Source organism: Staurois parvus, unplaced genomic scaffold, assembly GCF_062004578.1.
Source record: "Staurois parvus isolate SC_StPar_1 unplaced genomic scaffold, SC_StPar_1.0 ptg000068l, whole genome shotgun sequence".
Classification (NCBI taxonomy): Eukaryota; Metazoa; Chordata; class Amphibia; order Anura; family Ranidae; genus Staurois; species Staurois parvus.
In genome coordinates, this window is record NW_028317864.1 from 4,867,501 (window position 1) to 4,894,513 (window position 27,013).

General features: G+C 41.9%; 1 protein-coding gene across 1 annotated transcript; it reads right to left on the reverse strand.

Annotated features, from left to right (window-relative positions):
* Positions 1 to 1,510: 1,510 nt before the first annotated feature.
* LOC149469506 (torsin-1A-like) lies at positions 1,511 to 26,773 on the reverse strand. The gene is made up of 5 exons (XM_089669041.1): positions 26,564 to 26,773; positions 21,558 to 21,823; positions 12,392 to 12,567; positions 8,994 to 9,121; positions 1,511 to 3,902 (listed from the first exon to the last, which is right to left on the reverse strand). The coding sequence occupies exons 1-5, from the start codon at positions 26,733 to 26,735 to the stop codon at positions 3,658 to 3,660; spliced, it is 987 nt and encodes a 328-aa protein (XP_089525167.1). The 5' UTR covers positions 26,736 to 26,773; the 3' UTR covers positions 1,511 to 3,657.
* Between the last annotated feature and the right edge of the window lie 240 nt (positions 26,774 to 27,013).

The following is a 27,013-nucleotide window of genomic DNA, read 5'->3' on the forward strand; positions in this document are numbered from 1 at the left end:
CAGACAGTAACAGCGCTGACTAAAAAAATTGCCGATAACCAGCATCTATTTACATGTGATCAGCTGTGATTGGACACAGCTGATTATGTTAAAGAGCCAAGTCATTACCATGATCGGTCATGCGCTGTGTCCTAGGAGCACCACCAATCACTGTGCTGCAGACCCCCAGGGGCGTGTATGCTGGGCAAGAATGGGAGGACATCATATGACCTCTTCCCAGAACAAGAGTGGGCCCGCTTAGCCATCATTGTACAATAGGCCGGTTGGGAACCTGTAAAGGAAAAAATAATACACATTTTTGCAGAAAAAAATATGTCCATTTAATATTTTTTTAGCCTGCAAAGCATTGCAGTGGATTGCAGGAACAACGTCAGATTCCTGCACACTCTTCTTCCAGCTTTCTACCTGTACCTCCATTTGGCGTTTCAGAAAGTCGGAAGAGCGAATGGACTATGAGTGTGTTGATCATAGTCCACTGAGAGCTACAAGTCATCTGGTATGGAGGAAGATGGGACTTGTAGTTTACACATTCACAGATTCCTGTGAATGAATGATACAACTGTGCAATTGGAGCCCTGCACAGCAGTGCTGATTTAAAATGTGACAGCAGGTGCGGAGGAGAGGACCCCTTCCCACTGTTAAGGGGAAGGAGGGGGGTGATGGGAGTGGGTGCTGAAACATGTTACACCCTAAATACAGGTGTAACATGTTCTAAAGGTGAACTTAGCCTTTACAATTTATGTAATCTTTCAAAATTTTTGGTCAGCTAACTCTACCTTTGAAAATATTTTATCTGTATGAGAAGTGTTGTTCATCCATTCAGAAATCCTGTGAGCTGATAACTGCCTCTAGCATTGCTATCTCCTTTGACTACAGCAACTCTGCCTCTAGCATTGCTATCTCCTTTGACTACAGCAACTCTGCCTCTAGCATTGCTATCTCCTTTGACTACAGCAACTCTGCCTCTAGGATTGCTATCTCCTTTGACTGCAGCAACTCTGCCTCTAGCATTGCCATCTCCTTTGGCTACAGCGACTCTGCCTCTAGCATTGCTATCTCCTTTGACTGCAGCAACTCTGCCTCTAGCATTGCTATCTCCTTTGACTACAGCGACTCTGCCTCTAGCATTGCTATCTCCTTTGACTACAACCTCCTCCCCACATTATGGAGAATAAGGGGAGGTGTAGGGCTAACACTGAAATGAGTCAATGACAGGATTACAGGGTTAAAATAAGGGGAAAAAGGAAAAACTAATGCAGCCACCACATCTAAGGATTGGTAAACTACAATACTAGCAATTTTTGTTCTTGGCTTTAGATATGTTTTAGGAATGATCATGTGGTCAGCATTAGAAAAGTATTAAACCTTACTGCCACAGGCATCAGATGAAGGTATTGATAATGTAGGACAGCCAGCTGAAATATGATTGGGTGATATGGACTACAGCCTTCCATTTAGTAATAGTCAAGTATTTTGTGATGCAGATGGGAAAACAGAGAAAATCAGAGTGTTCCAAGTTATATAATAGATTTTATCAATTAAAAAATTTTTTATAAAAACAATTTCAGTACATCTAAATTCAGTTAATTATTCTTCATTTCAGCCACTATAATTATGTAACATTGGTCTGTACTAATTTTCACTGCCTGAAAAAAGAAAATCAGGCTGGCAGCGGGGAGTGTCTGCTCTGTAAGCTGATGGTCTGAAAAAGTGAGCTACTTGGGGGAACCTACTGGAGAAAGCAAACATGGAGTGGGCGTCCATGTCTTCGTGCTGATCACATAGGTTCCGTACACACAGGCTTCAGCTGTTATAAATGCAGGGGGACAGCAAACAGTCATAAAGCTTTTTACAGTTTTATTTGAAGACTTAAAAACAATCTTGGGCTCCAGTTTAGGGATGCTATACAAAGATCATAATGGGGCTTCTGACATACATTTTAAACAGGCTTCAATGAATATTTCAAGTTATGCTGCAACTTATAGAAACCCTGCTAGCAGCTTGTTTTAGGAGCTAGCCCTCACATTAACATATGTTTTAAAGTAGAATTCCAGCCGGAACCTTCTTCCTCATAACATCTATGCTGCCTAACCTGTGTAAAAAGAAAAAAAAACAAAGAAAAAAAAAAAAAGGATCTGTATACTTACCTATTTTCAGCTAGCTCTGGACACGTGATCTCCCCTGGCAGCTGCAGGGGAGAGGGGAGAGCGTTTAACAATGGCTGGGAATTCCAGGAGTGGTAAAGTCACCCAGAGGCTCCCATGTCCCTGCCATTCTTGGTCGTTGTCCCTCCTCTCCCCTGCAGCTGCCACTAGCTGACACAGGGGAGCTGGATAATATGACCAGACCAGAGCAGGCTGAGAATAAGTAAGTATATACAGCTCTTGCTTTTTTTTTTAATACACACAGGTTAGTCAGCACAGATGCTACGAGGGGACATTTTAAAGACTAGTTAGGGTACGGCTGGAATTAGACTTTAACAACCCAAAACTAGACTTACTTTAAGTCTTTAAAGAAGTGGCAAAAAGCTTTTTAAATGTAATGCAGGATCTTGCAGTACACATAGCCAGAATCCAACGTGTACGAGGTTTAAAGAAGAACTAAAGGCCCATTTGTTTTTCTTTTTTTGGATAGAGTGATGGCTATAACCCATGTCAATCCACTATGTTCCACTGGGGAGATTTCCCATCACTTCCTGCCCTGTAACCAAAACAGGAAGTGAAAGGAAAAGCCTTGTTATCACCAGAACTAGTGTCCCCATTGGAAGATTTTCCCTCTTCTGTTCTGGTGACAACCCAAATACTGGGGTATTATTTCACTTTCACTCTTGGTGATAACAGTAAACAGGAACAAATAGAGAAGGTAAATCCACCTAACGGGGGCACAGACAGCAGTAAAAACCTGACAGGTGTTCTAATCCAACTCCACTCTGCCCAAAATTGAAAGAAAAAAAAAAAAAAGTTTTGCCTTTAGTTAAACTTTAAGAAATGTGAATGGCCAAAATGCACTTGGTGGGTGGCCCTGTTGGCCACCTCCGGCTTAACATCCTTCAGTTGAAATATTGGAGGATCAAGGTGGAAAATTGTCCGCTGAACAGTAGCTGCATCCAATCAAATGCAACCATAGTTTGCCTATTTTGACAGCTGGCAGGAGGGCTGTTAGGATACAATAGCTGCAGCATGAGATTCCTCCATCCGTGCTATTCAGCATAGATGGAGGAATCATTTAGAGTCTATCAGTGTATGGCCAGCTTTGTAACCCAAAGTGCATGCATGGGGCGGAGTTTACAAAAACCCAAAACGTTAAAAACAGCTGTGAACCTCCATAAGGCACAGTAAATCATTCAGGTAAACATTTTCACAGTGTATTTATCTTTGATGGGTGGAATTGTCTTTCAAGAGTTTCTGCAAATGATTCTCTGGTCTTGGTTTAGTGGTTTCCAACAAAGCGCCCAAGGTTTCCAAACAAAGTGCACTGAGTTCATCATACAGCGACGGGAGGTTTCCGCTCTCAGATGTCACTTCCATTTCCTCGGAGAGGAGAAAAACCATCATCTCAGCTGCCTTCCTCACTTATGGATGGATCCTAATGCTGGTCTTAAAAGTGACGTCCTCTTTCCTCCACCTTCCAATACCATCTACACAACGCATTGCCAGTTCATAGATAATACTGCATTTTTGCAGACACAGTTTTGCACCCCTTAATAGAGTAAATTTTTTCCTCCTTGGGGTAGTAAGTCATCTCTTTGGCCACTGTGCTGACCATGTCTTCATCGACCATAAAGCCACGCTGACGAAGCTCCGCCCTCACGCACATCTTCACATGCTCAAATTCCATTGGGAGGAATGGCACAAAGAAGTCAATTAGGTTTTTGGTTATCAGACTGCTGTGCCACAAGCCACCTGTAGATGGAGAAACAGCAAATAGGAATATTCAGTGACTCAGACGAAGTAGTAATATTTTTCAAATATACTGAATCTACAGTACAGGAAACACTGGTAAAATTTACCTTAATCTAAGCTTTAGGCCTCATGCACACTGCGTGTTTTTACAGCTGCTGTTTTTGGCTTCAGGCATTTTTTTCTACAGCCAGTAAACTCCCCAGCATGTTATCCTATGTGGTCCATGCACACACAGGCTTTTAATCAGCATTTTTTTGCAGGAGGGATTTCAGGCTGGGAAAAAAAAAAAAAAAAAAAAAAAAAAAAGCAAGGACTACCACATCTGAAGAGTTTTGAGCTGCAAAAACACTTGAGCGGTAAAAACATGGCTAGGCGCATTTTTGAGCCTCAAGCAATTTAAGATTCCTACATATCCCAGTGTGCTTTGCTGCTCTTGCTTTCATTATCTGGCCAACGGCATAATTCGGATCCATGCAGAGGAAACATGAACATTTTTTTTCACCCGAGTTTAGCTCATGTATGCAGTTAGCATGGCCAACTGTATATTTGTGCTCCACGCAGATGAAACAAACATTTTTTCCTCTGCGTGTAGCTCACATGGCCAACTGCCTTGACCTCATGCAGATGATACATGCAAACATTTTTCCTTTGCGTGTAGCTCACGTGGCCAACTGCATTGACCTCATACAAATGATACAGGCAAAATGTTTTCCTCTGCGTGTAGCTCACGTGGCCAACTGCATTGGCATCACGCAGATGATACATGCAAAATGTTTTCCTCTGCATGTAGCTCACATATGCGGTTAGCATGGTCAATTGCATATTTGTGTTCCATGCAGACAAAACATGTAGATGTTTTCCTTTGCATGCAGCTCACATATGCAGTTAGCATGGCCATGCAGACAAAACATCAACATTTTTTCACCGGAGTGTAGCTCACATATGCAATTAGCATGGCCAACTGCATATTTGTGCTTCACACAGACAAAACATTAACATTTTTTCCTCTGCATGTAGCTCACGTAGCCAACTGCGTTGGCCCCACGCAGATGAAGCATGCACAATTTTTGCATCTGCATGTACCTCACGTATGCAGTTAGCATGCCCAAATACATATTTTGCTCCACGCAGATTTGAAACTGCTCTCAAAATGGCAACTAAACACCTACACAATGAAAATTCAGGGATGCATTGTGGGAAAGTGGGAGTAAAATAGCAGAGCAGGTGTTTTTTTTGCAAACAAAATGCTAACGCGGCAAAACGTGTATGCAACAACGTGACAAAAAAAACTCAGCTTTCAAAACGCAGCTTTCTACAGCTAAAGCTGCTGACATTTTATAACATCCAGTATGCATGAGGCCTTATAATACATTCTATACCTGACCCTCAGGCCAATTCTGACATTCTTTCATACATATAAAAATCTGCATTTTTTTTTTTTTGCTAGAAAATTACTTAGAATCCCTGAACAGTATATATATTTGGTTTAAGGAGAAGCCCTAGAGAATAAAATGGCGGGTGCTGCAATTTTTTTATGTCACGATATTCACACACCGGTTTTTCAAAAGCAATTTAAAAAAATACACTTTAATGATATGTAGTGAAAACAAATACAATACCTGATTTTTTGCCAAAATATAAAATATGGTGTCACGCCAAGCCACTACAGTACATTTCATTATCCATAGACAATGTTTTAAAAGCTTATACAGGTTACCAGTTTTCAGTTACACAGGAAGTCTGTTGCTAGAATTATTGCTCTCACTATGATGTTCGTGGTGATACCTCACGTGTGCAGGACTTACCAGCATGGGTGTGCTGCTTTAAATGCTTTTATTTTTTTAATTATATTTAAAATTTATTTTTTTCACACTGTACCTTTATATTTTTATCCACTGAAACTGGAAGTGACGAAATCCTAGTTGTTTCCAGTTTCTGACATCACAGAGGGAAAGGAAAAACGTTCATTCTTTAAAGTCTGTCCTGGGCATCTGATGCAGCCACCAGGCTCCAGATAGGACAGGACCCCTTCTGCCCTTTTTGCCTCCTGTAAAAGTGATCACTTTTACATTGCAGGGAATCACCGGCTGCAAAGATTAATACCAGGATCATGGTTGTAGCTGCAACCATGATCCTGGTATAACCACTACAACCTGATGCTGTATACACCCCATGGGTAGGAAGTGGCTAATCCCTTAACCACTTCAAGTCCGGACACTTTCACCCCCTTCCTGTCCTGGCCAATTTTCAGCTTTCAGCGCTATCACACTTTGAATGACAATTGTGCGGTCATGCAACACTGTACCCATATGAATTTTTTAGCATTTTTTTCAGACAGATAAAACTTTATTTTGGTGGTATTTATTCACCACTGGGATTTTTTTTTTTTGCTATATAAATGAAAATGTCCAAAAACGTTGAAAAAAAGTGTTTTTCTTATAACATTTTGCAAATAAATATTTCATCATAAATCTTGGCCAAAGTGTATTCAGTTATCTTTTTAGTAAAAAAAAACAAAATAATCCAAATTAGTTTATAACCAAAAGTTATAATTTTTAAACTTTTTTTTACATTTGTATTTTTTTTTATATTATTGTGTTTTGTTTTTTTTTTTTTTACATACGGTCACCCTAGCAGTACAGTGTCACCATGGTGACACTGTACTACTTGTGGGGGGTGATGAAGATTTTTTTTTTTTTTTTTATACTGATTGCTTTTACACCCATAAAGGCTGTAAAAGCAATCATTTCTCCTCTCTGCCTGCATTCTTGCAGCCATTGAGAACTACTGTGTGAGCTGTGATTGGTCACAGCTTGTCACATGGTACAATGCTGTTGTGAATAGCCTTGTACCATGTGACCTCTATGATCATTCACAGATTTCACACGTAGTAAGCAATGATGTCAGAAGTGACATCTTGCTTACTACTCTGCATGCGATCACTGACTGGCCAATCAGTGATCACATGATCGGGACCTCGCACAGAGGTCCCGTACGACGATCGGTGTTCCACTCCCAGGGAGCTCGCACAAGCAAGGGGTGGGGAGGCCGTTTCTAAACGCCCACCCGACCCTGCACTGCCACCGTCCGGCCGTTTATATACAACGGCCAGACAGGAAGTGGTTAAGGAGGAGATAGAAAAGGGTTTCAAAAATGTCAACAGTCGGGTCTGCAAACTCTTAACACAAACTCTGTGCAACTTCTCCCCTTTGGAACTCCACCTCCCTGTGCTTCCAGGAGGTTGCAGCAGAGGGAGGATGGAGGGCAGAAAGGTAAAGGTTTTTATAACTTTCTGAGACACTGGCAGACAAATCTGAGAATTCCTAGCCAGCAGAAGTACAGGCCCAAAAGTAGGTGTTCCTAGAATACCAAAGTATTGCAGACGGTAGATCATACATTATAGCATGGCCTGGTGTCCTCTAAAACATGAGCAAGAAAAGTGGAAAAAAGAAAAAGAAAATAAAACCTGTCCCCTGTGCATTTGTACGTACGGTAATGCGCAGAAAAGGTGTTTGTTCATCTGCAGCTTCATGAAAGATGCTGGAATTTGCTCACTTAAACCTGGACTAATGATCCATTGATTCATTGAGCCCTGGGTGAGTGATCACTTTCTGATACTGGACACTGCTGCAATGATTACAATGTCACCGGCACGCCAATTTGGTCCGCAAACTACAAGGAGCAACTTTGTGATGTGCTGTGCATCTCCTTGGAGTTCAACATAGAGCGGTTCCCTGCTGCTGGTTGCCCCTAGACGGTGCAAGTAAGGACAATGTCATACCAGACCTGCCAAGTGTGTGGAGGGCTAGCACTAAACTAGAAGGGCCAGGTCCCCCAGAATGCAGTGTGGTAAACCCGCTTTCCATGTGTGTTTCCCGTAATGCATTTAAAACGCACTGCCCTTGCAATGCTAACACCCCAAACACAGGTCACAAATGCAGTGGGTTTGCCTGCACCAGATCGCATGGTACAGTATCATGCAATCCAGTTGCAGTGTGTTTTGTATAGCAGTGCATGCACTAACTTTGCTGCGGTCCGGCATGATTTTAGTCCATTCAAATGAACATTACAGCCAGACAGGACAGTACACATGCTGCAGCATTTTTAATCAGGCTGCAGAGTGTGACAGTTGGCGCTGCCTGTCAAACTCACCTATAACAAGAGCCAAACACTCAGCTCACAGTTGCGACCCACTCCCATAATGTAAAATTACCATTCAGCAATTAAAAATAAAAAAAAAAAAAACACAACAACACACACCCCAAGCATCAGGAGGTGTAGGTATTGCCTCCTGAACAGCTAACAGGCGCTAGAAGAATGCTGCAGCTTATACACAGTATACACCTCATTAATGCCAATGTATTTTTATAGTGTACATGTCTAAATATTGTTTTTGGATGGAGTTCAGCCCTAAACTTGTAAGTTGTAAGCTGCCTACCTTGCATAAAAAAAAAAAAAAAGACCTGTATACATACCTTTTTTGCCCTTCGGTCCAGTCATGTGATCCTGCAGCTCTGACTCCCCTGTGTAATGGAGTGCTTACAATGGCTGTGCTTCCAAGAGCCATGAGGTCACCTATAGGCTCTCGAGACACAGGGGAGCAGAAGCTGTTGGGTCATGTAACCAGATGAAAAGTAGATATGTACACAGATTTTTTTTTTTTTATACAGTGTATGAAGGATAGGTAGGATTTTTTTGGCTATACTTCTTATCTGGATCACAACTTACTTCTGCATGCTTGTGTCGGCAAAATCTGCTGTCGGCTGACATCACAGAGCTGCTGCAGACTTTGGAAGGATCCTGACAATTTTGGGATCCACCCAGATGCCTGGCAGCAGCTGGCTCAGCCTGTCAGCATACGGCTGAGAGCCAAAGTCAGCTGCGCTGCCTCAGCTCAGTGAGCGATGAAGGGGCAGAGAGCGGTGACGGACAGTGGTTGCTCAGGCTTAGAGTTGGCGGGGGAACAGCAGCAGCATTACCCCGATGCTTCAACAGGCAGGTGAGTATAGATGTTTATTTGTGATCCCACACTTCTCCTTTAAGAATAAAGTTAGGCTTTTCTTCTACTTCACTCTCTGCTTCTATACTCACCATCCTTTGAGTTGAAGGCATAGAGGGATAAATGGTGTTCCACATCACTCAGCTTGATATCTTCCCTATTCTTTCCAGTCTTCCAGAAATCCAAGGCCAGCTCTGAAATGTACTCTCCTCCAGCATTACTGAAGCAAAGAAGTAAAGCGTCAGGAATATGAATCAGTACTAGAAACAACTATAAAGTATGGAAGTTTCTCCGCAATGGCAAGACCTATGCTGTTAAAAGGTCAGTCCACCTAAACTGAACATTTTAGGTATAGGTGGAGCCTGAGGAGCTAAAGTAAGCCCCCATCTTATTATACATTTTGGATACAACAATGAGATCTCTTTCCCATAGTTCCTGACTCTGCAACACTCGTCCTGTCCACCTGGAAGTTTTACATTGTTCTGCTCCTCTGGGTTTATTCATTGTTTCAATACGTTTACATTGAGGTTTAGAATACATGTCACTACATTATAGGAATTTATAATAATTGTAAATTAAACATCGTCAGGATGTGAAGACATACTGTCTATACAGCTCAGTTGTGTAAGGCCCCTTTCACACGGGCGGAACGATCAGGTCTGACATCCATTGTTCTTTATGGGGGATCCAATGCCCATCTGTCTAGCTGATCTGATGACAGTCAGATGTAAACGGACATGTGTGTTTACACCCGCCTGCATCTGATCCAATCCGCTAAGAACAGACAGATGGGGGATCCAATGCCCATCCGTCTAGCTGATCTGATGACAGTCAGATGTAAAACGGACATGAGGTCTGTTTACATCAGACTGCCCCATTGAAAACAACAGGCTGTGTCTGCACAAAGAGCAGACATGGATCTGCCATCTGCCTGCTCAGCGGACAGATCCACACCGAGCAGGCGAATCCGCTTGGCAGAGTCTGCTTGTGTGAAAAGGGCCTAAGTAGCATTAAAACAGCTGTTCCTAGTAGTAGATGGGTGTGACAGACAGGAGCTTTTGTTAGTACTCCAAAGTGGGGTGCTTGTGTAAGGAGCTGCTAATATGGTGGAATATGAGTTTGCATCCTACGGTGCTTGTTGCCCTGGCTATGGGTTACTTAGTGTACAACCACTGAGCAGGGGCCTTATTAAGCGGGATTATGGTTGGCAGTTTAGTAAGCAACAAGATATAAAAAAAGTCAAGGGAGAAAAAAGAAGAAAACAAGATGTAAATGGAGAAGGTATAAGTAGGGGTATCAGGGTGAGGAGTGGGGGGAAGGGAGTGAATTCTTGTCAGATGTAAATATTAAACATACAGATGAAACTCGAAAAATTAGAATATCGTGCAAAAGTTCATTTAATTCAGTAATGCAACTTAAAAGGTGAAACTAATATATGAGATAGACTCATTACATGCAAAGCAAGATAGTTCAAGCCGTGATTTGTCATCATTGTGATGATTATGGCTTACAGCTCATGAAAACCCCAAATCCACAATCTCAGAAAACTAGAATATTACATGTAATCAATAAAACAAGGATTGTACATAGAACAATATCGGACCTCTGAAAAGTATATGCATGCATATGTACTCAGTACTTGGTTTGGGCCCCTTTTGCAGCAATTACTGCCTCAATGCGGCGTGGCATGGCAGCTATCAGCCTGTGGCACTGCTGAGGTGTTATGGAAGACCAGGATGCTTCAATAGCGGCCTTCAGCTCTTCTGCATTATTCGGTCTCATGTCTCTCATCTTTCTCTTGGCAATGCCCCATAGATTCTCTATGGGGTTCAGGTCAGGCGAGTTTGCTGGCCAATCAAGCACAGTAATCCCACGGTCATTGAACCAGGTTTTGGTGCTTTTGGCAGTGTGGGCAGGTGCCAAGTCCTGCTGGAAAATGAAGTCAGCATCCCCATAAAGCTCGTCTGTGGAAGGAAGCATGAAGTGCTCCAAAATCTCCTGGTAGACGGCTGCGTTGACCCTGGACTTAATGAAGCACAGTGGACCAACACCAGCAGATGACATGGCTCCCCAAATCAACACAGACTGTGGAAACTTCACACTGGACTTCAAGCATCTTGCAGTGTGTGCCTCTCCATTCTTCCTCCATACTCTGGGTCCTTGGTTCCCAGATGAGATGCAAAAGTTGCTCTCATCAGAAAAGAGGACTTTGGACCACTGAGCCACCGACCAGGTCTGTTTTTCCTTAGCTCAGGTATGACGCTTCTGACGTTGTTTGTTGTTCAGGAGCGGCTTGACAAGAGGAATACGACATTTGAAGCCCATGTCCAGGAACCGTCTGTGTGTGGTGGCTCTTGATGCACTGACTCCAGCCTCAATCCTCTCCTTTTGAAAGTCCAACACTTTTGAATGGCTTTTCCTGACAATCCTCTCCAGGCTGCGGTCATTCCTGCTGCTTGTGCACCTTTTTCTTCCATACTTTTCCCTTCCACATAACTTTCTATTAATGTGCTTTGATACAGCACTTTGGGAACATCCAACTTCTTTTGCAATTACCTTTTGAGGCTTTCCCTCCTTATGGAGGTTGTCAATGATAGTTTTCTGCACAACTGTCAGGTCAGCAGTCTTTCCCATGATTGTGATTCCTACTGAACCAGACAGAGACCATTTAAAGGCTCAGGAACCCTTTGCAGGTGTTATGGCTTAATTAGCTGATTAGAGTGGGACACTTTGAGCTGAGAATATTGCACCTTTTCACAATTTTCTATTTTTCTGAGATTGTGGATTTGGGGTTTTCATGAGCTGTAAGCCATCATCATCACAGTTATGACAAATCACGGCTTGAACTATCTTGCTTTGTATGTAATGAGTCTCATATATTAGTTTCACCTTTTAAGTTGCATTACTGAAATAAATGAACTTTTGCACCATACTCTAATTTTTCGCGTTTCACCTGTAAGTCCAGGAGGTGGAATGTTCAACGTACTCATTGAACTCATATGACTGCATTTTTTACAAAGCAGCTGAACTACTGCAGTTCAGCTTTAAAACCAGAGACAGCAAGGCAAACAGCATTTTTACCAAATACTACATAAGAAAACAACGCTGGGAATGTCTTTTTTTTATGCAAATCACTGATGTATTAGAAACCACTAAAAATAATTACCAAACACTATGACCAAAAAAAGATCAGGATCAGTCACAAGAAGAACCACCAGCATTTATAGATGTAGGCGAGCAAAGGCAGCCTCCATTGTCTCTTACTACAGATTCTCTTTAATAAATTAACAAAAATAGGAATGCATGGGAAAAATGTAAAAGTCACATAAAAAGGACTTTTAACACGCAAAACACTGCAGTGATTACTCATAATAGGCTTCCAATGAGAAATTACCATTTCTTCCCATTAAACTGATTAATAAATGTGGTCTTTCATAGGAAAATGATCCTCTGTAATTAACATCCTGATTTCCAGCGGCTCTGCACTTACCTGAGGAAAATGAAGATGGCTTTGGTGTAGGAGACGCCACCAATCTGCTCATAGTAATCGAGAAAAGGCTTTATGGCGTCCATCAGGCCAGGCTGCATTTTATCTACCTCGTCAAATATGAAGATGGATCGCTGGCAGGCCGACACGTTCCCTCGGATCCACAACTGTAACTGGTCCTATAAAACCACAACCGTTAAAAAAAACAAAAAAAAACAGCATTAACACAATAAGTCAGCAGCTGGCTACAGCAAGCAATATCCTTCCTGATCCCCTGAGAGGCAATCAGATATTTCCTGGATCAACTTTACCTATAAATGTTATATCCAGTTATATTCTGTGTATCTAAGAAAGAATCCAGGACTTTTGTGAAGCAATCCAGTGAGCTGGCCAGAACCAACTCTTGAGGGAGTCTATTCCACATTTTCACAGCTCTCACTGTGAAGAAACCTTTCCGTGTTTGGAGATTCAATTTCATGTTGTCCATGAAGCTGATGTGTTGAAAGCAGAAAAAATGGGCATCACAGGTTGTTGTGTATGGGGCTGTGTAGCTGCAGAGCGGTCAGGGTGCCCATGCTAACCCGTGTCCACAGCTAAAAGAGCCTACAATGTGCATGTGAGCATCAGAACTGGACCACAGAGCAATGGAAGAAGGTGGTCTGGGCTAGTGAATTTTGTTTTCTTTTACATCATATGGATGGCCAACTGCGTGTGCATTGCTTACCTGGGGAAGAGACAGCACCAAGATGCAGTATGGGCAGAAGGCAAGCTGGCAGAGGCAGTGTGATGCTTTGGGCATAGTCCTGCTGGGAAACCTTGGGTTCTGCCATTCATGTGGATGTTAATTTAGCACATACCACCTACCTAAATATTGTTGGTGACCAAGTACACCCCTTCATGGAAACTGTATTCCCTGATGGCAGTGGCCTCAATGAATCAAGAATGTTTGGAGGAACACAACATGTTCAAGGTGTTGACTTGGCCATCAAATTCTCCAGATCCCAATCCAAATCGAACATCTGTGGGATGTGCTGGAAAAACAAGTCCGATCCATGGAGGACCCTCCTTGTAACTTACAGGACTTAAATGGATCTGCAACTGTTGGCGTGAAGATACCACAGCGTACCTTCAGAAGTCTAGTGTTGTCCATGTCTCAGTGGGTCAGGGCTGTTTTGGCAGCAAAAGGGGGACCTTCTCAATATTAGGTGGGTGGTCATACAGTTGATCGGTGTACATTCTCATGTAGAACTGAAGTCATGGCCTGTGCAGATGGGCTTTGAGCTTGTGTTGATTATATTAGTTTAGGCATCAGTGAGCTTCTGAGATCATTCAGAATTCATGAACAGATGCATATGACATTCTGACCTGCTTATCTGCTTCAATGGGTTTCACATTCCCAAAGCTAAACAGATAAAACACATCAACTTTCATGTATCAGTTTTACCTGTATAAGGATTTGCATTTCTGTCCATCCTGTCCTGGGATATACACTGTGCTGCAAGACAGCACAGCCAGAAGGGTCACTTACAATTGGGGAAATCCATGGTGTCCCCTCTCCACCCTCAGCCTGACTGGACAGGCAAAGAGTGGCAGCAGCAACAGACTGATGAAGTCATCCCTCTGCTTTCACCTATCAGCATGTCTGACTGAGCACAGCCACTCCCCAACACCGTATTAAAGTATAACCCTGAACAAAACATTTTCTTTTTTTTGGTATTACAGTGTTTTGTGGTCTGGGTCCCAGATGAGGAGGGATTCAACTTCATGGTTTTTCCCGGTTTTATTAGAAAAAGTGATTAAATCAAAATATGGTGATCAAAACTGACAGCAGGGAGGAAACTTACCACAGGGACACATGTTCCCGTGACAACTGTCAGATTTAGGATTTTCCTGCATTTTGGGGAGATTTGCCCTTCTCTTCCCAAGGAAGAGCCTCTGCTTCTAGTTGGGCAGCACAGAGGCTAAATGGTTAGCACTTCCGCCTGGCAGTACTAGGGTCGTTGGTTCAAATCCCAGCCACGGCGCCTCCTGCCTGGAGTTTGCATGTTTTCCCTGTGCCTGCGTGGGTTTCCTCCGGGTACTCCGGTTTCCTCCCACACTCCAAAGACATGCTGGTAGGTTAATTGGATCCTGTCTAAATTGGCTCTTGTATATGAATGTGAGTTAGGGACCTTAGATTGTACACCCCTTGAGGGTTAGGGACTGATGTGAATGTACAATACATATGTAAAGTGCTGCGTAATTTGACGGCGCTATATAAGTACCTGAAATAAATAATAGTCGCCCTGGCGGTCAGAGTGGAAGTGGGAGTTGTAGCAAACTTGCTCATCAGAGTTGGACGTGGAGTTCCCCTTTTCCTTTTATTTGAGGTATTCCTCGATCATTCACTCCCTACCCCCTCCCTTCCTGCGAGGCAAACGTTATCTCCTGAGTGACAGATGGGGGGGGGGTCAACCACAGAGTAAAGCATCCCTAGTCCCGGTGCCAGGCAGTCTGCGGAAAGTGTAACCTCTTTCACCCATCATAAAACAGATAAGAACTTCTCCCTGGACTTGAAAGAAGTTGGAACCTCATAAAACTGACCAGCAGTTAATTGAACATTCCTCAGGTCAGCTGTCACCTATGTTTCATATCATGGAGTATGAAGCATATCATGGAGTATGAAGTTTTAATCAGGGTGGATAAAAATCAATGATTTTTAAAAAAAAAAAAAAAAAAAAAAAAAAAAAAAAAAATCGGATTTTTTTTTATTTAAAATCGATTTTTTTTTTAATTTAAAATCGGATTTTTTTTTTTTAATTTAAAATCGGATTTTTTTTTTTAATTTAAAATCGGATTTTTTTTTTTAATTTAAAATCGGATTTTTTTTTTAATTTAAAATCGGATTTTTTTTTTTAATTTAAAATCGGATTTTTTTTTTTAATTTAAAATCGGATTTTTTTTTATTTCAAATCGGATTTTTTTTTATTTCAAATCGGATTTTTTTTTATTTCAAATCGGATTTTTTTTTTTATTTCAAATCGGTTTTTTTTTTATTTCAAATCGGATTTTTTTTTATTTCAAATCGGATTTTTTTTTATTTCAAATCGGATTTTTTTTTATTTCAAATCGGATTTTTTTTTATTTCAAATCGGATTTTTTTTTTATTTCAAATCGGATTTTTTTTTATTTCAAATCAGATTTTTTTTTTATTTCAAATCAGATTTTTTTGAATAAAATGCTTTTTGAGGAAAAATTACCATCCAAAAGGTTATTCCATCATGAAATAAAGATTAGTTTTTTAATTATGTAGAATAAGGCTGTATATGTTTAATTGTTTTGGTAAATAAATTCCATGAATCCATTCACAATGTCATGCTCTTCCAGAGGTTTTTGTAAGATTATTGGGCAGTTTCTCTGCCTACAAGATATTATCACAGATGATTGGTTTACTTTTGCAGTTCTCAAAACTGAATTTGACTCAGCGGAGATCACATGCCTCTTCTTCACAGCAAAAATGTTATAACATGAACAGAGTTAAGAAAAAGAGTCTAAGTTTCTTAAAATATATATATTTTCTTTAACCAAATTAGTTAACAAACATGGATGTTTAAGCAAATCACATATGCTGGAATGTTATTGTTTCAGTTGAATAAATCTATTTAAATTGTTATTATTAAGGTAATGATTATTTTTCTCCTTCCTAAGTACAACAGAAAAGTTCTCCAAATATGAATGATTAACCTATTAAACTGGAGATAAAAAAACTAATATGAAAAGTTATTCTAAAAATCTTCATCTACTTGTATATTAAAGTTATACCAGCAAGAATTAGTCTTTATGTAGAAAACTAGGATTTAAATCAAGCCTTACTGACTAGTGATTTAAATCGTAATTTAAATCAGTTTCATTTAAATCAAATCCACCCTGGTTTTAATTGAGAGTCCACTGACCTCCTGCCCAAAATATTGTATTGGGCAGACTAGAGCCACCCCCCCTTTCAGAGGGATTTTTAAAAGGGACAGGCTGCAAGGCTGCAAGTTTAGCTTAAACACACATCTCCTGAGTTTAACATCATAACAGAGGAGATCAAAGACTCTTCCTGCTCTGCACTTGGATCTGCTTACAAACCAAGACATATTGGCAAGTAACTTAATCCTTTAACTTCCTTCCTATTATCTCTTTACTGTACCTATATATATATATATATATATATATATATATATATTTTTTTTTTTTTTTTACATTTTCTTTGTAAATATTTTATTGCACCGCATCGTGCATTACCGTGGAATAACACGTAATTTATTAAATAAAAAGATGTATACTCACAAACCAATGTGATTATAGGCAGTAAAGGTGATCCACAAATACAGTCACAATGCAAACTGTGTCTAATGATGCGGATAAGCTGACGCGTTTCGGGAGCTAAACCCCCTTCCTCAGAGCTAGGGATGTGTCTGCTGGCCACAAGCCTATATACTAATGGGATGTCAGAAGGAGGGTGAAAGAAGACACTCCCACCCACTCTCAGCTGACAAAAAAAAAAAAAAACTAAATATATATACAAAATGGAAATGACAGTGTCATAGACCCAGAAACAACTATCATCAGTGTGCTGTATGCAAAATACACTAGTTGACATGTAATACGTATATTGTGTGTGGTGATTGGTGATGAATAGATACTTAATAAATAATAAATAAATGATTAAATTAATGATTAATTAAAATAAATGGATAGATGCATATTACATGATGAATAATAAAACGTACACATGAAAGGATTAGTCAATAAAACTTGCTGTGGAAGCACTCACTCTCACAAGTGTGACCCTGATGAAAGAGGCACCATCCCGATACGTCACCACGCACATAAGGGAAAAGGGGGGGGCAAACTGCCACCGCCCGGCAAACATGCGTGCACGCGATGGGTGCATTGGAGCACATACGGCGCTGGTGCGCCACAATACTGTACGGCAGTGGTTCTCAATCTTCCTAACGCCGCGACCCTTTAATACAGTTCCTCATGTTGTGGTGACCCCCAACCATAAAATTAGTTACCCAGTAATTATAATTTATGAAGTGTCGTTTTACCTTCAATACTGCTGCTTTCAGCACAGTAGCTGCTTTCAGCACAGTAGCTGCTTTCAGCACAGTAGCTGCTTTTAACAGAATAGCTGCTCTCTACACATCAGAAATATGTGTTTTCCTGATGGTCTTAGGTGACCCCTGTGAAAGGGTCGTTCGACCCCCAAAGGGGTCGTGACCCACAGGTTGAGAACCACTGCTGTACGGGGACATGAAGGCTCGTATTGGTGGTGGGATTCCCACCACGTCACACACTGTGGGAGCGCGTCAAGCACACGCCGCACCCGATATGCGGGCCGCGCGTGCGCTAGAATATCCAACCGCAGTGGCGAGAGGCGGTAACACGACTCGCTAGCACATGCGCGCCACGTGACACTAATCACGCTGCGCCACTGGCCACAGGCGCTGCGCGTGCACACAGTGTTCCAAAAGAACAGGCCGCGCATGCGCCAGAGGCCCTGCAGCCCGACAGGCAGAAATGCAATAATGCAATAGTAGAAGTATAGAAAAATATATAAAAATATACCCATATAAATGGGAAGGAAACGTGGTGACCCCCAAGTGGCACCAGGGCTGTGCTGCCAATAATGGCCAAATGGGTGCATCTACAATTTACATAGATGGAACAAAAAAAAAAAAAAAGGGAAAGCCCACAGTGGAACACAGGCTGGGTCAGCAGAGACACACCATGAATGTACATGGTAGAGAATATAAATAACACAATGTGTGTAAAAAGTTGCTAAAACAATAAAATACAATTACATATAGTGATAAAAAATAGTATAAAAACATATACAAGATGTATTCACAATGTACATTACAAATTTAATATAGTGCATATTTGATATAATGTAATAAAATAATAAACCGTTTATAAATAACCTAGATGCACAGCATCATGGAACACGAGGAAATGGTAAACAGTAAAATTGAAAAATATATTTTCTATATAATGTTATAAAATAGTAGTTATAAACCATTTCCAAAATAAATTAATGTGTATATTATCTCAAGGTGATTCAGCCAAATAGCAATACAAAGCTTTGCTGTAACAATCATGTCTATCATATGAATGAGGAATTTTTTTGAATAAATATAAGTGTAAATTGATGATTAATTGGATGAATATGATGAAATAATGCAAAAAATAACTAAAAATAATTGATTAAATAAATATAATAGAATCATGCAAAAATAGAAGGCAAAAGGAGGCAGAAAACAGACCAAAACAAAGACCAAAAGAGGGGAAAAAAAAATAAAATAAATAATAGTTCCAATTTGTCAAGAGGAGACTATACCAAAGATTGTACGTCAAGAGCATCATTAAGGCCCTTGGGTAATAATGTGTCCAATTTATGGATCCAATAGGATTCTCATTGGCAGAGTTTACGGAATCTTCGGCCAGAATCAATATCTCCTGATATACACTTTCTATACCAAACACCTTGAGACCCACAGGATTTTCATCATGTTTGTCGCTGAAGTGACAAGGCACTGTATGTTTGTCAAAACCATGCAATATATTACGTTTATGCTTCCCAAATCGAGTCCTCAGGGAGTGTGTGATGCGACCCACGTAAAAGAGACCGCATGGGCAAACCTGGCAATAGATGACAAACTGTGTGCTGCAGTTAATAAACTGGCCTATGGGATAAACTCTTCCATCAGTGCCCATAAAGTCCCGTTTTGTTTTTATTTACCAGTGGTCAGATTTCCCGATCTTAGAAGGGCAGCACCTCTTCGGTTGGCATTTTGACAATTCCTTGGTCTGCATGAAGATTGGAGCGCTGGTTTCGTTTGTTTTTCTCTTGGAATTTTATTGCACCTGTTTGACTCTTTTAGTAATAAATCTTACTTTCTGAAAGTGTTAAACTGTTTTTAATCCTCTGCCCAATCGGCCTGCAGTGACCGTATTGGACAGGCGACTTTTCAATCATTATAGTGTATATTTGAGAACGGGAGTTTCCCAGTCTCCGACAAAAGTGGTGGTGGCAGTAGAGGGTTAGTTGCGTAATTAACCCGACCCAGTAACAAGCGCCCATTAGCTGGACAATCGCTGAGCAGGGTGCAGCTGGGTGGGGCCTTGATACGCGCGTCACACCGCGGTTTTTAGATCGGCTGGTCCTTCGGTCACGAGTTGGTGAGAAGGTCTGGGGTCTGACGCCGCGGGCGTGATGTATTACTGTTAGTCGCGGTCATGCGATTGTCGCATGTTGGTGGCAGCGACCGTGCGATCGTGACAGGAGTGGCTACCTGTCAAAAAAAGGTGCCAATCCCTAATGGGGAGCAGGGGACGAGTACTTGATATTGAACTTCCCTGCTTTCCACTTTGATTTAACCTTTTTGTGTCTGCAGATCAGCTTTAAAGTGATATTAACCGCTTCCCTGCCACCCTATAGTACAGTGGTTCTCAACCTGTGGGTCGCGACCCCTTTGGGGGTCGAACGACCCTTTCACAGGGGTCCCCTAAGACCATCAGAAAACACATATTTCCGATGTGTAAAGAGCAGCTACTGTGTAGAAAGCAGCTGCTGTGTAGAAAGCAGCTACTGTGTTGAAAGCAGCTACTGTGTTGAAAGCAGCAGTATTGGAGGTAAAACGACACTCATGAATTATAATTGCTGGGTAAATAATTTTATGGTTGGGGGTCACCACAACATGAGGAACTGTATTAAAGGGTCACGGCATTAGGAAGGTTGAGAACCACTGCTATAGTACAAGTACTGCTATATATATATATATATATATATATATATATAATTTTGTATTTCCAGGTAGGGGGCGTGCACGTCTAGCAGAGCAATACAAAGCAGCAAAGCATAGCACATAGTGAGAACGCACACAGTTAACCCTTTGACTGCCCCACATGTTAACCCCTTCCTGCCCAGTGCCATTAGTACAGTGTCCATGCTTTTTTAATAACACTGATAACTGTACTGGTGTCACTGGGGATGTCAGAGACAATCAGTGCCCATCGCAGTCTCGCTATAAGTCACTGATCACCGCCATAACTAGTATAAAAAAATAAATTAAATAAAATTCCAGTATATATACCACCATTTGTAGACGCCATAACTTTCACGTAAACCAATTAATTTACACGTATTGGGATTTTTTTTTTTTTTTTTTAAGCAGACATGTAGCAGAATACATTTTGGCCTAAATTTGACAAAATTTGATTTTTTTACATTTTTTTACTGGATGTTTTCTAGCAAAAAGTCAAAAATATTGGGTTTTTTTTTTCTCAAAATTGTCAGTGCTTTGTTGTTTATAGCGCAAAAAAATTAAAAAAAATGCACAGGAGATCAAATACCACCGAAAGAAAGCTCCATTTGTGGGGAAAAAAAGGACATCTATTTTGTTTGGGTGCAGCGTTGCATGACCGCACAATTGTCAGTTTAAGTAACACAGCGTCGTATAACAAAAAATGGCCTGGTCAGGAAGGGGGGTAAATCTTCTAGGAGGGAAAAAACATTTTTTTAAAATAAACATGTGCAGTGATCTGTGCAGTGCGTATCCATTCACACACAGAGCCGTGGTTAGGCGCTGCCCCTTCTCTGTCCTCACTGGCTATGATTGACAGCTGGCTCCCACAGCTGTATCAACCAATGAAGAGGGAGAGTCCCTGGAGAGCCGAGGTTCTCCTGCACACCGCTGGATCGGGATGGGGCCCAGGTAAGTATTACGGGGGGCTGGGGGGGATGCTGCACACTGGTTTTTTTACCTTCATGCATAGAATGGTAAAAAAACCACAACCACTTTAAAGTAATCTATATAGGCAATGCGCAGATTCACTTTAAAACCCTTTAAAATCACTATATCATCAAAATGCATGGTACATAAGAGAAGACCTCCCTCGTAGCCTCACCTCTGCATAGTCTGTAGTTGGAGTAACCCCAAACTTTTTTTTTTCCTGGTAGAGAAGGGCAAAAAAATCCCTTCATATTTTATTGCTGTCTCAGACAACATTGGGACAATCTCCCATCATTTCCTGTCCTAGGGACCTCAAGACAGGAAGTGAGGGAAACCATATAACAGGGACACAGACAGCAATGTGTTCCCGGTGGAATGAATGAGATACAATCAATATTCTTTGTTACCTTGTACACATCTATCAGGTTAGCGTGTGGGAAGTGCAGGGTGGCCACAAACTGATGTACTTGTTTACTCTTCAGGCCCTCGGGATAAATAGAATGGGCCAGGATTTGGCTGACGTAGTTCTTGCCGGTACCAGTCCAGCCGTGAAAGGAAAGTACTAGAGGTTTCTTAGGGTTTCTGTTCTCCAAAAATTTAGGCACTGCCTTCAAGACCACCCGCTTGGCCAGGTGCTGCCCGAAGATTTTCTCATCAAATTCGATCTGCAGAGCTGGAAGAAAGTATAAATGCACCAATCAGTGAAGACAGTAGAAATCATCAAATGTCATCAAAAAGTTTGGTAGCCCAGTCCAGCCTTGTGTAGGTCTACAATCTTGTCCCTGACATCTATGGACAGCTCTTTGGTCTTTGCCATGGTGGAGAGTTTGGAATCTGATTGATTGCTCCTGTGGACAGGTGTCTTTTATACAGGTAACAAAATGAGATTAGCAGCACTCCCTTTAAGAGACTGCTTCTAATCTCAGCTTGTTACCTGTATGAAAGACACCTGGTAACCAGAAATCCTGCTGAATGATAGGGGATCAAATACTTATTTCCCTCATGAACATGCAAATCAGTCATCATTTGTTAGACATGCATTTCTTTTGAATTTTTTGTTGCTATTCTGTCTCTCAGTGTTACAATACACTGAACATTCGATGTTTAGACTGATCATTTCTTTGTGAGTGGGCAAACATTCAAAATCAGCAGGGGATCAAATACTTATTTTCTTCACTGTGGTGTTAATGGGATATGTTATACGGCAGAGGATTTGTATTTCTGTCCATCCAGTCCTTAGATTTACGAAGCTCTGCCCCACAGCAGTGCTAGAGTGGTTGTTTTTTTTTTCTGTCTGTGTTTCATTTAAAACCATTATCACTAGGACTGTAAGCGAGGGGAAGTCTAAACTTTTACAGCAGTCACTAGAATGGAGGGTATGGGGGAATCTCCTTATGGGGACATGGGTGAGACGTGTGATCTCCCCTCACTGTGGAGAGATTTCATCTCATTTCTTGTGTCTCCTGGACAGGAAGTGAAGGAAAATCTCACCGACAATTCAAGAAAGAAAAAAAAAAAAAGACTGACAGAGGTTCTAACTATTCTCCATTCAATTAATGTATCTTTTTCTCCATTCAGAACAGAAAGTAAGCACAGGGGCGGGCTGCACAGTGACTGATCCCTGTAATAGCCAATCAGAGTCTGTCACAGCAATCAGGTGACCAGAAACCGGGAGTCTCAGGTCCCCAACGGTTGGTGACAGCCCGGTCTCTGTGCTGGGAGTAGTGGATAAAGACCCACTTCAGTGAGGCCACATATCTGCGTGCTGTTGGTGTGAAGGGGTCATCAAACTTTGCAGATTCCTTGTGAATTCCTGTTTGCTTGTCTGTGTCCATGTGCACAGTGAACCTGTATGGGAGTGGTTTTATCATTATCAACCAGCTGCTGCACCTGCAGGGCAGTGAGGAAAGTGGCAGGGTCTGCATCCCTTTAGATTTGATTAACCCTTTGGGAGTATCTCACCAAAACTGAACAGTGTGTTGCATCAGATGCCTAAAATCTAATCTGCATCTTAGAGCAGACTTGTGGGAAAATCAGCAAGCCAATTGCACAAGCAGGAAATGACATTTCTGGGGGGTGTTCTGCACACCATCTGTATGAAGGACACCTCCAGGTTGTCATATTGCATTGAATTTTCGATGTTTCCCACAAAAGTGGTATTACCTTTTAATTATTAGGAGTAGCAAATGATCATGACCCAGATTGAACAAGGAGTTCCTATGGGGTAAAAGACACAAGCAGCATGTCCTCCCCATGTTGTAGCAGTGATCTGCTGGTGTATTCAGCCATGCATGATGTGATTGTTCCTGTACACTACATGTGATGCTTACTCCATAGGCAGACACGTGTTCCATCCGTGTCATGATCAACTGCTACTCCTGACCATTAATTAAAGTAGAACTGTAGGCAAAACATGTTTATTATTTTAGATAGAGTAAGGGAGGGTTATAACCCCTGTAAGTTTTTTTGCCAACTGTGTCCTATTGGGGAGATTTCCTTCACTTCCTGTCCCATAGCCAAAAACAGGAAGTTAGTTAAATCCCCGAAAGTGAGGAAATCCAAGGTTGTCACAAATGATTATACTTCCCGTATCATAGCCAAATCAGGAAGTGAGGGACTCCCTTGTTGTCATCAGAACTAGTGTCCCCATTGGAGAGATTTGCCTTGACTCCCTGTCTCAGTCAAATCAGGAAGTGAGGGAATTCCTTGTTGTCATCAGGATTAGTGTCCCCATTGGAGAGATTTGCCTTGACTTCCTGTCCCATAGCCAAAACAGGGCATTCAAGGAAATCCCTCCAAAGTGAGGAAATCCAAGGTTGTCACAAATGATTATACTTCCCGTATCATAGCCAAGTCAGGAAGTGAGGGACTCCCTTGTTGTCATCAAAACTATTGTCCCCATTGGAGAGATTTGCCTTGACTTCCTGTCTCATAGCCAAATCAGGAAGTGAGGGACTCCCTTGTTGACATCAGAACTAGCGTCCCCATTGGAGAGATTTGCCTTGACTTCCTGTCTCATAGCCAAATCAGGAAATGATGGAATTGCTAGTTTGTCACCAGAACTAGCGTCCCCTTTGGAGAGATTTCCCTTGACTTCCTGTCCCATAGCCAAAACAGGAAGTTAGGGTCAATTCCCCCAAAGTGAGGAAATCCAAGGTTGTCACAAATGATTTTACTTCCTGTCTCATAGCCAAATCAGGAGGTGAGGGAATCCCTAGTTGTCATCAAAACTATTGTCCCAGGGGAGATTTGCCTTGACTTCCTGTCACATAGGCAAATCAGGAAATGATGGAATTGCTAGTTTGTCACCAGAACTAGTGTCCCCATTGGAGAGGTTTCCCTTCACTTCCTGTCCCATAGCCAAAACAGGGCATTCAAGAAAATCCCTCCAAAGTGAGGAAATCCAAGGTTGGCACAAAATGAGAGAATCCCTGGTTGTCACCAGAACTAGTGTCCCTGTTGGGGAGATTTACTTGACTTCCTGTCTCATAGCCAAAACAGGAAGTGAGGGAATCCCTAGTTGTCACCAAAACTAGTGTCCCCTTTGGAGAGATTTCCCTTCACTTTCTGTCCCGTAACCACAACAGGATGTAGAGGAAATCCCTCCAAAGTGAGGAAATGCAAGGTTGTCACCAGAATTAGTGTCCCCATTGGGGGGGATTGCCTTGACTTCCTGTCTCATGGCCAAAACAGGAAGGAGAGGGAATCCCTAGTTGTCACCAGAACTAGTGTCCCTATTGGGGAGATTTACTTTCACTTCCTGTTCCATAGTCAAAACAGAACGTTAAAAGGAAATTCCCCCAAAGTGAAGAAATCCAAGTTTGTCCCAAATGATTTCCCTTCACTTACGGTCTCATCATAAAATAAAAAAATAAGGGAATCGCTAGTTTTCCACCAGAACTTGTGTCATCATTGGAGAGATTTCCCTTCACTTCCTGTACCACAGCCAAAACAGAATGTTAGAGGAAATCCTTCCAAACTGAGGAAACCCAAGGTTGTCACAAATGAGAGAATCCCTGATTGTCACCAGAACTAGTGTCCCCATTGGAGAGATTTCCCTTCAATTCCTGTTCCATAGCCAAAACAGGATGTTAGATGAAATCTCTGCAAAATGAGAAAATCCAAAAGGTTGTCCCAAATGATTTCCCTTCACTTCCTGGCTCATAGACAAACCAGGAAATTAGGGAATCACTAGTTTGCCACCAGGAATCGTGTCCACATTGGAGATTTCCCTTGACTTCCTGCCCCATAACCAAAATACAGGACATTAGAGGAAATTACTCCAAAAGTGAGGAAATGCAAAGTTGTCACAAATTAAGGAATCCCTGGTTGTCACCAGAGCTAGTGTCCCCATTGTGTAGATTTTTCTTGACTTCCTGTCTCATAGCCAAATCAGGCAATGAGGGAATTGCTAGTATGTCACCAGAATGTGTGCCCCAATGAAGAGATTTTCCTTAACTTCCTGTCTCATAGCCAAAACAGTTAATTAGGCAATCCCTAGTTGTCATCAAAACTCGTGTCCCCATTGGGGAGATTTGCCTTGACTTCCTGTCTCATAGGCAAATCAGAAATTGCTGGAATTGCTAGTTTGTCACCAGAACTAGTGTCCCCATTGGAGAGATTTCCTTTGACTTCCTGTCTCAAGGCCAAAACAGGAAGTGAGGGAATCTCTAGTTGTCACCAGAACTAGTGACCCCTTTGGAGAGATTTCCTTTCACTTCCCATCTCTTATTCAAAACAGGACGTTCGAGGAAATCCCTCCAAAGTGAGAAAATCCAAGGTTAAGACAAATGAGAGAATCCCCGGTTGTCACCAGAACCAGTGTCCCCATTGGGTAGATTTCCTTGACTTCCGGTCTCATGGCCAAAACAGGAAATGAGGGAATCCCTAGTTGTCACCAAAACTAGTGTCCCTATTGGAGAGATTTCTCTATACTTCCTGTCCTATAGCCAAAACAGGAAGTGAGAGAATCTCTAGTTGTCACCAGAACTAGTGTCCCCAATGGGGAGATTACTCCTCACTTCCTGTTCCATAGCCAAAACAGGAAGTTAGAGTAAGTTTCCCTAAAGTGAAGAAATCCAAGGTGGTCACCAAACTAGGGTCCCCATTGGTTGATTTCTCCTCTCTTCCTGTTCAGGTGACAACTCCCCGTATGGGATTTTCTTCCACTTTCAGTGAGCAGGGTCCCCAAGACAGATAGAGAGGCGGAGTCTCCCTGACAGGGGCTCTAACCCCTCTCCCCTCCACCCAACATTAAATGAATACAAACTTGTCTTTCGTTCTACTTCTCTGACGATCCAATCAGGCCAGCCGGCCTCCATGGTGGGATTGTACAGTGTATGGGCAGATTGTACAGCACCATCACCATGCAGAGGCCCTGTGTGTCCATGCTGGGATTTGTAGTCCCCCTCACCTGTGACATTGATGTCCCCCTCCAGCCGGCACTGATCCGGGGAATACCAGTGCAGCCCATAGTAGGTGATGACTCCTGTGATTATGGCCCCGAAGGTCATAGAGATCGGCTCCACACATCGGGCTGTGAGTGGCAGCAAGCACAACCAGATCACCACCCCGACCACTTTCATTTCACCCACCAAACTGTGTACAGGGCGGGACTCCCAGCCGTCCACCTGGCCGCTTCCGGTATTGAGGGCACAGCGGCGGCCATCTTTACTGAGGGCAAACAGCTATTTTTGCCATGGATTGTTTTCTTTCCAGTGTGTGTCAGAATTCTTAGACATGATCATTACTGTGTCTCCAGTGCTGCTGGTGTCGTGTTATCTGTGAAAACAGAACTTCTCTTCCCAAATGGAAAATCCAGTGAGGAGTACAGCTGTATTGTACAGTCAGGCCTAGACACCAA

Coding starts and splice junctions, on each gene's coding strand:
- LOC149469506 (XM_089669041.1), bottom strand. CDS start 26,735: ATGAAAGTGGTCGGGGTGGTGATCTGGTTGTGCTTGCTGCCACTCACA. Junction 12,568..21,557: donor ACCTGATAGATGTGTACAAG/GTAACAAAGAAT, acceptor GTGGTTTTATAG/GACCAGTTACAGTTGTGGAT. Junction 3,903..8,993: donor TGCCTTCAACTCAAAGGATG/GTGAGTATAGAA, acceptor CTCCATCTACAG/GTGGCTTGTGGCACAGCAGT.